General features: G+C 44.9%; 1 protein-coding gene across 5 annotated transcripts in view; it reads left to right on the top strand.

The window, feature by feature from the left end:
- Positions 1–15,114, top strand: part of kcnab1a (potassium voltage-gated channel subfamily A regulatory beta subunit 1a) — a 102,416-nt gene that overhangs the window by 57,884 nt on the left and 29,418 nt on the right. For 4 of the 5 annotated variants that reach the window (XM_076994727.1, XM_076994724.1, XM_076994725.1 and 1 more), the window contains one exon: positions 10,617–10,660. In XM_076994727.1, coding sequence (XP_076850842.1) covers positions 10,617–10,660 — 44 coding nt within the window. Of the gene's footprint in view, positions 1–10,272; positions 10,423–10,616; positions 10,661–15,114 lie in introns of those variants that run through there. The other variant, XM_076994728.1, reaches the window with a different exon arrangement.

Below are 15,114 nucleotides of genomic sequence, written 5' to 3'. Positions count from 1 at the left end.
CACCGTGTACCAAAGTCCAGTTGTCATTAATGTTGTTTTCTCGTCGAGCACACCGGACTTGAAAGTCGATTGTTAATAGGACCTGGTGTGTTAAGGCCAAGCGCCCATGTGTTGCTGTATGTGGCTTCAGGGTTCTACTCCAAGGTAGTGCTTCTCAACATAGTGTCTAGGGGACCCATGGTCCACAGAGTGCTCTCCACGTACCCAGCTTAAGAGTCTCAGTAATCCAACGTTCCTTAATGCTTGGCTCAGATCCTGGAGACAGTAAAACCATGGACTAGCTTTAGGTCCCATAGGACCTCAGAAAACCTTCTGTATGCCAGCGAGGGACGGACACTGGTCTATCTGCTAGCCTGTAAAGCAGGGATAATCAGTGTCAGAACCCCGTCCCAGAGGATGTACTCTTCCATCTCGAGTCTAGGCACTACGGTTAGATCCCTCTGAAAACAGTACAGCATAAATTGTGTCTCTTGACAAGCTGTTTGACTGTAGATGAGGCAGGTCGGCTTAGTACTTTGGAAAGGTGTCGTTTTAAAAAATATTTAGCTAGTTCTATTTTAGTGATGGCATTACAATAGAATACATCGACAGTCTCATTTATTTTGCTAGCTTACAAGTGACATACGTTTGTGGTGGTGTTTACATTAGAGGGGAGAACACCGCTTCTCCTGCCAAGGCTGGCGTGACTGAGGACAGCAAAGAGAAGCGCACTGTCAGCTCTGAGCCCGGATTATCTGTGCATTTTTTAAATAAAACATTCAATCTCTGTAATCCAATGATGTCCTACTGAACTGTAGTTCTGAAGATATTATTTCTGTCAGCCATTATCAGTGTGTGTGTGTGTGTGTGTGTGTGTGTGTGTGTGTGTGTGTGTGTGTGTGTGTGTGTGTGTGTGTGTGTGTGTGTGTGTGTGTGTGTGTGTGTGCGTGTGTGTGTAATGTTAAAGGGTGATAAGGTGTGAACGAGAGGAGTATATGAGTGTTACATTGTGAGAGTTGATGATGTGTTTAGTTTGATGTTTTATTGGGTGGTAAAGAGTATTTACCCTCTGAAAATTATACCTAGTCTAAGAGCTGATCTGGATATTACAGCCAGTTATTTTAGATTCAGTCAGTACAACCCGCAGGAGAGTGCAGGGTTATGGCAGAAGGTTGGTGCAGCAGGTCGTCCGCCAGGCATTTTAGACGATTGCTTCATGCAGCACAGCACCTAATGATACTGCAGAGAGCCCGTGGTTGAATGACACTGCACTCGTTGCAGAAGCCTTCCTCCTAAAAACCATCAGACAAAGCATGGGAATTCTTTTGGACATTGACCAATGAGATGGCATTAACAATGCCAAATATTCATACTCTCCAGGAAATTGAGCTAAAGTGCTTTGCTGAAGAGAAAGAATAGGCTTACAGAGCCTGAATGAGTTGATGGACAGTTGAGAGTAGAGGGAATTAATTTACTATTCATTCCTTTATCGGGACATGCACTGGGCATTTCTTAGTGTCTCTGCTTGTTCCCTTCAAGTGCACTCTGGGCTAAGAGATATTGGAACACAGCCGCAACATGCCAGTGAGAAGTTCAGGCATTTCAGGGCCTCTGAGGGAGCAGAGAGCTGAGGTGACCTGTGTGGTGTGCTCTTTCATGAAGACCTCACACAAATCAAACACATCTCCCCCGTGCACTTGTTAGCTATTAATATGTATAGGTCTAAACACACGTATTCAGATGTGAACTTGCTGTCTGTGTAACCCTTTCGTCCACACTCTCATACCAAAATCATCTCAGTGTGTGACGTCGCACAACTCCCAGTGAGTTCGGGCCCTGGTGAGTTTTGGCCCCAGAAGCCATGATCTTGTCCACCGTGGCTCCCACGCAGGTTGCCGTGGCAGCGGAAGAGAGTGCAGTGCGAGGGCGTAAGCATCGCTTGCTTTCCGTCGCACCTCTGCCCACTCACTCTCACAGACTGATGTTGCCCGGCGACCCTTTACATCTGTTTATGTGTGTGAGTGCACGTGTGTGTGTGTGTGTGTGTGTGTGTGTGTGTGTGTGTGTGTGTGTGTGTGTGTGTGTGTGAGCACAGAGCCTGGAGGAGGAGGTATGAGGTAATTATAGGCTGCTGTATTCAGACATCACGGGGGAGGGGGAGGAGGAGGGACTAGGGGATGGGCCTATGCCCATCATTCTATTATTGTGATCTGAAGAAAAGGTTTCAGTTCTTCTAAAACCAAAATATTTTGTATGTTTTTTTTTATTTTGACACTGTTATTTTGACACTAAATAAGCTTCTTGAACGCTTTATTTGCTCAATATGAAGATTAATGAACTTGGAATGGAATTGTGACATATTAACTCTGAGGCACAATAACATTAACAGAATTGCGGAGCGTTAACTCTGAGACACGATAATGGTAACAGAATTATGGACCGTTAACTCTGAGGCACGATAATGGTAACAGAATTATGGAGTTAACTCCGAGACACGATAAATTGGTAACAGAATTATGGAGAGTTAACTCTGAGACACGATAATGGTAACAGAATTATGGACCGTTAACTCTGAGGCACGATAATGGTAACAGAATTATGGAGAGTTAACTCTGAGACACGATAAATTGGTAACAGAATTATGGAGAGTTAACTCTGAGACACGATAATGGTAACAGAATTATGGAGAGTTAACTCTGAGACACGATAATGGTAACAGAGACACAATTTTGAGGCTCCAACAAGTAGTTTTTTTATTTGATCCTCAATGCAAAAAATATTCAACCCAAATGATCCTCAACCCTGCCACTCTTCTACTTAGGGTGAAGGTCAGGCGTGAAGTAGCCCGTAGGAGAGAGCCATGCTGCCGTCCTCTCCCTGGACGTGTGGCTGGCAGGACCTGCTGCTGCTCTACAGTTGCCATGGTGTCCTCGCTGCCCTGAGTAATAACCAGTGGGACAAGCGCCCTATCTTTGCAGTCTATAGGGAGCAAGTCTGAACAACGCTGACTCAGCCTCCTCCTGTTCCCCACCTCTTGTAGGCCATTGTCCATACCCAGGCAAGGCGGTCTATGTGATAGGAGACAGCATGGTAATCTGTAGCTATTTAAATACAGCCTGCTTCGTTGCCTTGTTTGCAACATTTCTCAAGTTCTGCATCATGATTTTTTACATTTTAGGCTTCTGCATAATGTACCGATAACAGTCCGACCACGTCCGGTGTGTGTGTTTGTCCTGCTCTCTGCTTGTAATTGCCTTTGTGAGTTTCAGCTGTCAAGCTTTGATCTAGTAGGGAAAGCGTTGGAGGCAGTGCTCTTAATAAGGACCTTTTTGGTGTCGTGCGTTTGCAGAAGGTGTGCAGAGCCAGGTTTAGTGCGGCAGGCTCGAGGACTCTCTAGATTACACAGAGCTTTTGGAGGAGCTCAAACAGCAGGTGAACGGCAACTCTCACAGGCATTAAAATCTAGATTTCAGACTATACATTAAAAAAACTAGTGTTTACTTGTATTGAGTATATATGTATAGGTTCTTTAAATAATAATAAGAAGCAGATATAGTTATATAGAGCTTTTAAAATTATGGTTATTTTTGTGTATGTTTAACAAAAATACAGTAGTTACAATGCCCTTGCTGTACTTTTAGTTTTTATAACTTGCAGAGTGATGCTTCTTTGACAACACTTTTGTTTACCTGTTCGTGTTTTCATCATCAGAGCAGGGCGTACACACCATCCACGAGCGTGTTTATCATTTCAATACTCGCGCGGTGACAGCCTAGCTCACACATTTGCATCGGCTCCTCAACGGACTGCTATCTGCACGACTCCACAGAGTGTGATAAGAGAAGTCTAGAGAAGTCTAGAGAAATCTAGCGAAGTGTCCCGTGCAGAAGAGCAGTGAGTGGTCTCACAACCACTCGCATGATTCTGACAGCGGATGGAGGAGGCTGATCAGAGAACAGTTCCAGTTTAGCGCTGGACCCTGGAGTGTTGGCAGGCTGGGAAAGGCTGTGTGGTCAGTCTTACGCCTTCCCTCTGATGACCCATGTCATCATCACCCATGAACTCAATAAGCACCAAGACCAGAAGAGTGCGCAATGACTAAAATATCAATGTGACATCCTATACTGCAGAGTGCAAACCGATGTGAAATATGCTCAGCTGTTTCAAATGTGAATAGTACAGTACTCACAGGAGTCCAACACTATAGTACAGTACTCACAGGAGTCCGACACTATAGTACAGTACTCACAGGAGTCCGACACTATAGTACAGTAATCACAGGAGTCCAACACTATAGTACAGTACTCACAGGAGTCCAACACTATAGTAGAGTAATCACAGGAGTCTGTGCTTGTTTAACAGATCCAGGCCGTTTCACATTCTGGTGGCATGATGTTATCAGCTTCCATCAGGAGGACCCTCAGTAGAAGTTCTGTAGGTAGCTAACGAGAGCAGCTGTCCACTTTGCATTCTGTTTCTAATTAATGTTGCACCTCTTAACGAGCTCTCTGGGGTAAACAATTCATAAAATGTTTTCTTTTATCCTAATTAGTGTTTGGTTAATTAATTGCTGTATACAGCATGACTGCAGATGCTGTATGGTATGGGAGAGTGAAGCACTAGGATGCTTAAAGATGAGCAGAATGACTGAGCAGAATGTGTGTGTGTGTGTGTGTGTGTGTGTGTGTGTGTGTGTGTGTGTGTGTGTGTGTGTGTGTGTGTGTGTGTGTGTGTGTGTGTTGAAACAGATGGGGTCTCCCTTTCCTTGTCAGTATGCTGCTAGCATGAGACTCTTCCCCCCCTCACCTCTCTCTCTCTCTCTTACTTTCTGTCACTCTCCCCATTCTGTCTCTTATTTTTTAATTTATTTTGCAGGTGCTTCTCTCCAACTCTCTCACATTCTCTCCCTGCACGCCCCACCCCCCTCATTTTCACACTCTCTCTTCTCCTTCTCACACACCTCATGTGGTGACACTCATACGGTGGTAAATCTGTGTCTGTCTGGGCTGGTTCTAATTACTATTTTATTGTTCAGGGATGATTGTCTGAAATGCCAAGGATATCATGCACTCTGTCAGTTCCAAAACGATGGACCCGCTACACACACATGCACACGCCACCCTGAGTCCCTCAGGCATCCTCTACTCACACAGCGCATGCAAACACACATCTTGTAAAACAAACTCCTTTTTTATGCAGAGATGACAGATAAAAATTGACTGAACCAGGGAATGTCATACTGGCCAGACAGAGCATGTCAGCAGCAGACTTCAGTAAAACCTCTGCTCTGCATCTCACCAAAGCACACGCACACACACACTGTTGAGCCTGAAGCTATCCATATTACTCACTAACACACACACATCTGAACACACATTTGCCGGACCCACATACACACTCGCTCAAAGGCAGAGATCATTATCTTCTAAATGGTTATGCTTATGATACCTTTATGATAGGATATGATAATCCAGGACCAGCTGTAGATATAGCTACGTTCCTGGGTGTATTAACAAGCGCAGGACAGTAGATGCATACACCTTGCTTTGAAGCTTCAGGTTCTCTACAGGGTTATTAATCCACTGAACAGAAATGGCTTCCACCTCCCCAACGGGCCAGTCCTGGAAATGGAGAAGCTGGGATTCCTGTAGCACTGACAGGAAGCCATAGATCTGTTGGAGTGTTAGTAAGGTAAGAAGGACTAGTAGGTGACGCAACATTTCTGTGAGCGATTCTCATTCACTTGTGTGCATGTAGGAGACCCACATCGCCACCACTTCAAGGCCAAGGCTTAAGATCACAGAGACGAGACTTATTAGTGGCTTTGTGGACTTCCAGACTTCCCTAAGAAACACTGCGCTATGTGCAGTGTAGCAATGTTGAGGTTGGGTCTGAGAGACGACAAATAGCTAATAAACAAGATTGTTTAATAGTTATTATGTAGCAGAGGTGTGCTATTTAATCATCGTTATGAAGCAGAGGTGTATTATTTAATCGTCGTTATGAAACAGAGGTGTGTTATTTAATCATTATTATGAAGCTGAGAGGCTTTTACATCAAGCAGGCCACTCACACTCACCACCGTGGCAACACGTTATAGGTCGGCCACATCTGTTTCCGTGTGTGGTTTGTGCTGTAGGCTCGGTCTACAGTCCCAGTTCTCGTGCGAGGTTTGTGTCAGCGGGCATCAAGCCCCACAGATCCCACCAGCGTAAGTTTTAGCTGCACATCCTCGGGTGGCAGGTGCCGCTAACCCCTCAAAAACAACCCACAAACAGCAGTGCCTGATAAACTCGTACCTTTCCACTACTGCGTCAACTCACTGTGTGCGTGTGTACGTACGACTTTGTAATTAAAATAAATATGCTCATCATAAACCGTGCATGTTCTCTGTCCCTGTTTTGCCTGTACGTGAACGTGCCGAATATGAATCACGACATTAAATGGACTCAGAAAGGAGGAAATCAAAGAATGTTAATTATTTGTCTCTAATCACAAACAGGCCACGTCTTTGTCTCTCTCTGGAGAGGGAGCCCATCACGAATACACTTTAACGAGCCTCTCCTGCTCCTTAAAGGTTGAGCTCTAATGCAGCAACACAAAGCAGTTCCACATCATCAGATGTCATATAAAGGCAAAACACGCTCTTAAAAAAAATACATGAAAATGTGTTATTATGCTACCGGGTTTTGGAAATTTCTGAAGGTTTGAGCAATTGACCAATCCGCAGGGGAGCAGTATGTTTGTCAGCAGTAAAACTATTATTTATAAATGATGGAAAAGTTTCAAGAAAAACTGACTGGTTGTTAAGCGTCTGAAGACTTTTCAGTGTTGACTTTAAAGTCTTTTTACATTTATACCTTGATGGTATATTTTTATTTCCCTGAGAACACACAACCAGTAAACCCCCTGCTTACCACTGCTGACTACCTCCTCAGATTTGAGTTCCAGCTGTTCACACTGCACACTCTCATAGATAATGGAGATGGCTTCTCTCCACTAGCCAACACACTGACAAAACTACTTGGACACACCTTCTGATTATTGTGTTGTGGATCGTCCATACTTATTTTGTATGTAGACCAGTGACAGACCAGAAAGGGACAATCTGAAGAACTCTGAAGTGACTTTATATGTGTCACTCATGGGATGGCACATTTACCACAAGCCAGTTAGTCAGATTTGTAGATCTGCTGGGACCAACTCTAAGCACTACGTTATGATCAAAATTATCTAAGAACAACATCTCGGCACTGACACACACCTCCCCTCCTCACTCAGCACTGACACACACTTCCCCTCCTCACTCCTCAGCACTGACACAAACCTCCCCTCCTCACTCAGCACTGACACACACCTCCCCTCCTCACTCAGCACTCACACACCTCCCCTCCTCACTCAGCACACACACACACCTCCCCTCCTCACTCTGCACTGACACACACACCTCCCCTCCTCACTCAGCACTCACACACACCTCCCCTCCTCACTAAGCACTCACACACACCTCCCCTCCTCACTCAGCACTCACACACACCTCCCCTCCTCACTCAGCACTCACACACACCTCCCCTCCTCACTCAGCACTGACACACACCTCCCCTCCTCACTCAGCACTCACACACACCCCCCCTCCTCACTCAGCACTGACACACATCTCCTCTCCTCACTCAGCACTCACACACACCTCCCCTCCTCACTCAGCACTGACACACCTCCCCTCCTCACTCAGCACTGACACACACCTCCCCTCCTCACTCAGCACTCACACACACCTCCCCTCCTCACTCAGCACTCACACACACCTCCCCTCCTCACTCAGCACTCACACACACCTCCCCTCCTCACTCAGCACTCACACACACCTCCCCTCCTCACTCAGCACTGACACACACCTCCCCTCCTCACTCAGCACTGACACACACCTCCTCTCCTCACTCAGCACTCACACACACCTCCCCTCCTCACTCAGCACTGACACACACCTCCTCTCCTCACTCAGCACTCACACACACCTCCCCTCCTCACTCAGCACTCACACACACCTCCCCTCCTCACTCAGCACTGACACACACCTCCCCTCCTCACTCAGCACTCACACACACCTCCCCTCCTCACTCAGCACTCACACACACCTCCCCTCCTCACTCAGCACTGACACACACCTCCCCTCCTCACTCAGCACTGACACACACCTCCTCTCCTCACTCAGCACTCACACACACCTCCCCTCCTCACTCAGCACTGACACACACCTCCTCTCCTCACTCAGCACTCACACACACCTCCCCTCCTCACTCAGCACTCACACACCTCCCCTCCTCACTCAGCACACACACACACCTCCCCTCCTCACTCAGCACTCACACACACCTCCCCTCCTCACTCAGCACTCACACACACCTCCCCTCCTCACTCAGCACTCACACACACCTCCCCTCCTCACTCAGCACTCACACACACCTCCCCTCCTCACTCAGCACTCACACACACCTCCCCTCCTCACTCAGCACTCACACACACCTCCCCTCCTCACTCAGCACTCACACACACCTCCCCTCCTCACTCAGCACTCACACTCACCTCCCCTCCTCACTCAGCACTCACACACACCTCCCCTCCTCACTCAGCACTGACACACACCTCCCCTCCTCACTCAGCACTCACACACACCTCCCCTCCTCACTCAGCACTCACACACACCTCCCCTCTTCACTCAGTACAGAGTTCCAGATCTCAGCACAGGAACTGTGAGACTGGAGCTTGATGACATGGGTTTCCATGGTGAAGCAGCTGCACATGAGCCCAAGATCAGTATGGGCGCTGTCAGACGTCAGCGATGTAAAGTATGCTGTCACTTCGGCACTCCGGAGAACCGCAAATGTGCTCTATTGAGTAATGATTCACACTTCACTATCTGACAGTGTGATGGATGACTCTGGGTTAGGCAGATAACTGGAGAACGCTATCAACCAGAATGAATAGTATGACCAGTAAGGACTGGAGGAGAGATAATGGAATGGAGCTGTTTGGTGGGGTTTGGGCTACGCTCGGTCCAGCGAGTTAATGCTACAGCAAACAACATTTTTGACAATGACTTTACTGCACCAGCATGGCTGAGTCCCTGTGCACAGAACAAGCTCAATGAAGACATACTTTGATGAGTTGGGGTGTGGAATTCCAGTGGTCGGTAAAGAACCCTGCCCAAGGTTTTTCAATAGCTTGTCTACAAACCTCTAGGCTTCTGCACAGTCAGATGGGTTAACCGGGAGCGTCGTTTTCTCCTCTGAACTTGCTGGGGGAAGCGCCTCATGAGCAGGAGTGAGAAAAAGTAGCAAGTTAGCAGGTTTACTGGGGGTGGCGCGTGGAGGAGAGATCAGCTTACATCCATGCAGTCCTCTTACCTGGAAGAGGCACTGCCTTCGCCCACAGGGTCATTTGCTGTAACTACATTTGGAGCACACGCGGAACACAAACTCAGTTAAACAATAAACTGAGTTTTCTCCTGGGCTTACTCTGTTTCTCCTGCACCTCCCTCATTCCTGTTCCCCACACTGTCTCCGTACCGCTTTCCAATTCCTCTTATCGCAGCCTTGCCCGTTTCCTTGGTTTAATCGGTTGTATCTTTCCTCCCAAAGCCTATATCGCTCTCTCTCCCTGCCTGTCTGGCTGCATCGCGCCAAGCGATAGACTGTTTAGACCTCATATTCTGTCAAACAGAATATGCAAGCTCACACTAAGACTCACAGAGACACACGCAAACAGTGCTTATGGTTCTCACAGAGATGCCACAGCTGGGTTAAGTTTGCCTTCACTGTCAGTTCTCACTCTTGATACTTCTCTCTCTATTTCTCCATTTCTTTTTTTCTATATTTTTCTCTCTTTTTGTCACTTACTCTTGCTCTGAGACTGGAGATTCTTGCTCTGAGCCATTGTGAGGTTCACACACGCCTAGAGCATGAGCTGTTTTCCTGAGTTTGGCCGTTAGTACCTCCTGTTCTGTTTCTGCTGAAACACGCACGGCCACTGGTCGTGGTGGAGCTGGTGGAATACATGTACCTGCATATCCTTCTGTGTTTCTATCTTCTCTCCACTGTGACCTCAATAACAAAGAAGTGATTCATCCTGGCAATAGCAAAGAGGCACCAGGCCTTTACTGCAGATCTTTCTCTCTCTCTCTTTCTCTGCCTCCCTCCCTTCCTCTCTCTCTCGTTCTCGTACTGTAACTCTGTTTCTCGCTGTCAGCAGTTTCTAATAATCGTGTTCTGCTGACTGCTCTTGCTAAAGAATCTGTTCTGATTTCACCACTAATGCAACACACCTCAGTAAATCTTAGTAACACATTAGAGTTGTTCTGTTTTGGATCATCAAATCAACTGTTCCTAGCCGTGTCACAAGGAAAACTGTTTGTGTGTCAGCCTCAGGGGACTTGCTGCTTGAATTGTAAGCTTTTAACATGTGATTTTTAGACTTTACTCATGTGTACTTAAGGGAGTCTTGACGTTTCCCTGATGTAAAAAAAAATGTATGTATTATAATATTATGTACTCTCTCTCTCTATCTATCTATCTATCTATCTATCTATCTATCTATCTATCTATCTATCTATCTATCTATCTATCTATCTATCTATGTAGGAACCTGGGGAAGTCTGGATTGAGAGTATCATGTCTGGGTCTTGGTGAGTGTCTCTCATTCCTTTACACAGTTGCTGTACACAGGCAAGATGAAGCAATGCCCTGAAGCATGTTTCACTGTGTGCGATAGCGTGTCTAAAATGTACATTATCTTCAAGCTACAAGATCGCTGCTCCATGTGCATAAACCCAGCAGGCAGGATTTCAACACACTGGCTTTTTTTTTTACAAAAGTTTGGAACCTGGGGAAAACATATGCACATGTACACACACACACACCTGCTCTCTCAGAGATTATTAATGGAAGGAATGAACACCAGTGTACTCTAGAGTGGAAACAGGACTGCCTGCACTGGCTCCGTCCAAACAGCAGATGCTGCACCTGTGTTTTGGGAGGGCAGCACCGCTAGGAGCGTGTGGTTGCCTGTGGGTGTTGTGTATGGACGTGAGCCCAGCCTAACCCTACGCACACGGGCGGGCTCCATCTACTCCTGCTGTGGGTGTGGTTAAGTGCTGCAGAGAAGCCTGCAGCTTAAATGATGGACAAGGAGGGGGGATGTTTAGTGCAGGTCCTTCATTACCTGTCTGGCTCAAAGACTAGACAGGGAGGATTTCAGCTCTGTGCGTGCTGCAAGTGTGGTCCAGCGAACACGCTCTCAGTGTACGCAAGATGTCTGATCCAGGTTGTGAATGCTAGGACATGTTCCTGTCTGTCCCTCCTGTCCCCACTAAGCCTTGTCCATCTTTCTGCAAATGCTGCAGATTGAACACATCCTCTCTGTGTTGTGTATGAATACATGTGCGCATGCATATGATGTGTGCATTTTTGCATGTGTGTGTGTATGTGTGTGCACGTGTGTGCATGTGCATTTGTGAATTTGTGTACGTGTATGTGAGTGCATGTTTGTGTGTGTGTGTGTGTGTGTGTGTGTGTGTGTGTGTGTGTGTGAATGTTTATGTGTGTGCATGTGTGTGTATATGCGTTTGTGTGTGTGTGTGTGTGTGTGTGTGTGTGTGTGTGTGTGTGTGTGTGTGTGTGTGTGTGTGTGAATGTTTATGTGTGTGCATGTGTGTGTATATGCGTTTGTGTGTGTGTGTGTGTGTGTGTGTGTGTGTGTGTATGTGTATATGCACCTCTCACTCTGGTGTCCATCCATCCATTTACCTTTTTTTGTCTGAGTGGCTCCACTCAGCAGTTAGAGTCTGTGGCTCACATTCTGAATGGCTGTAGTTCTCTTAAAAGGTCTGAACACCGCACGTCACGATAGACTCGTGGACCTGATAACAGCTCAGCTTCAACATGTAAAGAATGAATTAATCTTTAAACACTCTACAGTCAGACCCGAGTGGTTTAATGTAACATCTGAAATCTTTCAAGGAATTGCCAACACACCAGATATCATTTGTATTTCTTAGAGTCAGAAGCGATATGAATTATAATGTGAATTTGATCTGTATTTGGAAGAGTCTTACACCTCAAACATGTTAAACACCAAACATTAATTTATATCATTGAAAACGTAGGATTCAAATGCCAACTGATAGCCCTGGTGTTTGGTAATCTTGGACATGTTCATAAACTTGCAGTACGTGGTCTTGGTCTTGGGGGATTTAACAAAACAAAAGCCAAACAGGTGGTGAGATATTGCTCTATCTCCGCAATCATTGGAAGTTTGCACATTTGGAAAGGCACGGTTATCTTTATCCTTAAGCAGAGTTGGGTAGAGTATTCAACAATTTTACTCAAGTAAAAGTACTGTTACTTGAACCAAATGTTACTCAAGTAAAAGTAAAAGTATGCATCCAAATATTTACTTGAGTAAAAGTAAAAAAGTACTTTGATTAAAAGCTACTCAAGTAGTGAGTAAATGCATGAGTACTGTCTCGTGCCAATAAATTACATCATGGGAAATTGAATTACTGGAAACAATGACTTTTAATGATAACAAAAATACTAGATTATAAATATAATATATAAAAATTATTTATTATAAATAATATGTATTTTTGTTTGTTCCTAATTATTAGGCCTGTGTAACTTTAATGTGTTCCACAAAGGCACTAACTGATGAGACTGTCAGCCAATACGTGTAGCTACAACTTGACGCCAACTGAATCAATTTGTAGCATCATATATTGCTAGTGTGTACACTCAGAGTTTGAACTGGTTTTTAGTATTGCACTGCGTTACATTTAATAATTACATCATACAAACGTTATGCCTCATAGATATAGCATTACACATAATTATACATACGGCAAAGTTATCGCATCGTGTATCCTCAAATTTGATGTTGAGTTCTTGTAGGCTGAAATGTCCACACGTTTGGCAGACACAACTGACAGCGCATTATATAACTGTCATTTTTACACGTTTGTAATATAAACATTGGCTGTATGAGGTCAGGGATGCTCGGGAGGTTTTTCTGTCACTTTCTTGCTACTAGGGGTGGGCGGATCGATATTTATATCGATAGTATCGATACAAAGGTGAGGATCGGTATCGGATCGATACCACGGCGAAAATATCGATTCTTTTGCTGCAGTTTAGAGGTCTGCGCGGGACTGCTTTTTTAATCCCGTTCCCGCTTGTTTTAATCCCGCTCCTGCCAAAAAATCAATGTTTTAATCCCGCTCCCGCCCGCACCTGCTTGTTTTAGTCCCGCTTCCGCCCGCACCGGCCAAAAAATCGCTTGTTTTAATCCCGCACCCGCCCGCCACATACACATTTCTGTCGCCCCCGCCCGCAATCCTAATATGAATTGAATTAATTAGATTTAGTACTTGAAATTTTCTTATGTATTTATTAAAACAGCAATATAGCGATGGATCACGCTGTCCCATTGCCGTCAGGTGACGTACACCAACACTTTCTGATATCAATCACAACAAGCCGATTTCCCTCTCCATTCATTACAATGGAATATGACTTCCATACATCAGATATCATTATATTAATGGATTATAATTTCAAGTAAAAAGTATCGCCCCCCCCCCCAACGGTTTGGAAGTATCGGTATCGGTATCGGCGATACTGACCAGTATCGTATCGGTATTGTATCGATACCAAAATTCCGAGTATCGCCCACCCCTACTTGCTACGGTGGAGAAAGTTTGCGTATGTGATCACGTGATTGACCGGCTTCATTTGATTGGTTACTCATACTCAGGTGACGAGACGTTGGTCAGTCATCTCACTGAAAAGACGAATTATTTACAAAAAGAAAGTAACGGTAACGCGTGGTGCAAATCCGATTGTAACGGAGTAAAAGTCGCGTTTTTCTCACCACATATTTACTCAAGTAAAAGTAGAAGTCTTTCATATTAAAACTACTCTAACAAGTACATTTTTGTCCAAAAATCTACTTGAGTAAATGTAACGGAGTAAATGTAACGCGTTCCTACCCACCTCTGTCCTTAAGATCTACCTTGAGAAATGAACTGTATGCCATGCTGGATGGTTTCCTGATGATATTCCTGATATATTATATATTGTATACGGAATCAAATAAAGTATAATATGTGCATGTATATGCGTGTGTTTGTGTGTGTGTTTGTGTGTGTGTGTGTGTGTGTGTGTGTGTGTGTGTGTGTGTGTGTGTGCCCTACAGACCTAAACTGATGGAGAGATCTTATGCTGGTCCACTCTAATATCTACATTTAGCTTAGAGAGAATCAGAGGAAGAGAAGCCCTGGAGTCCTCTACACAACCAAAATAACCATCACTTACATATCCTATACTCCAATATCCCATACTCCCATACTCCAATAGCCTATTCTCCCATACTCCAGTAACCCATAGTCCCATGCTCCAGTAACCCATACTCCAATATTCCACGATCCCATACTCCCATAGCCCAATAACCCATACTCATACTCCAATAACTAGGAGTGTGACGAGATCTCGTGAGATGTAACTCCGCGATATTTCTCGTCGCGTTAAAAATCTGTCTCGCGGGATTTGTGATCCAGCAAGCAGCCAGAATGACATCGGAAAATACAGGTATTACTATTAAAGATGCCCTCGCATAAGTTGAGACAGCAAAGGGGATGCTAATATGCTAATATGTGGACATGCTAATATTCTTAAAAATGAACATGGCAGTGTAGTTGCAGCAAATTCAGTGACATACTTGGTCAGGCTCTGTTTGCACTATTTGCACTCTGTATTGACAGAGAAGAACGTTTTGTTTTGCACATAATATTGTTTGCGCTTGAAAAAAGGAGAAACATTTAATTTTATTTTTTATTTTAACTTTTATAAAATTTTATTTTAACTTCAATTTGTAGAGGAACAAGTTCATTAAAAGTTCATGCTTACATCATGCATGTTAAAATCACTATAATTTGTCATTTTAGTTTTCTTAAAATCTCGTCTCGTTCTCGTGAACCCAATATCGTGTCTTGTCTCGTCTCGTGAGCTGAGTGTATCGTTACACCCCTCCCAATAACCCATACTCCCATACTCCAATAACCCGTACTCCCATACCGCAATACCC

Source organism: Brachyhypopomus gauderio, chromosome 2, assembly GCF_052324685.1.
Source record: "Brachyhypopomus gauderio isolate BG-103 chromosome 2, BGAUD_0.2, whole genome shotgun sequence".
Lineage (NCBI taxonomy): Eukaryota > Metazoa > Chordata > Actinopteri > Gymnotiformes > Hypopomidae > Brachyhypopomus > Brachyhypopomus gauderio.
The sequence above is the reverse complement of the archived record's forward strand: the minus strand, read 5'-3'. Positions and strand labels throughout refer to the sequence as shown.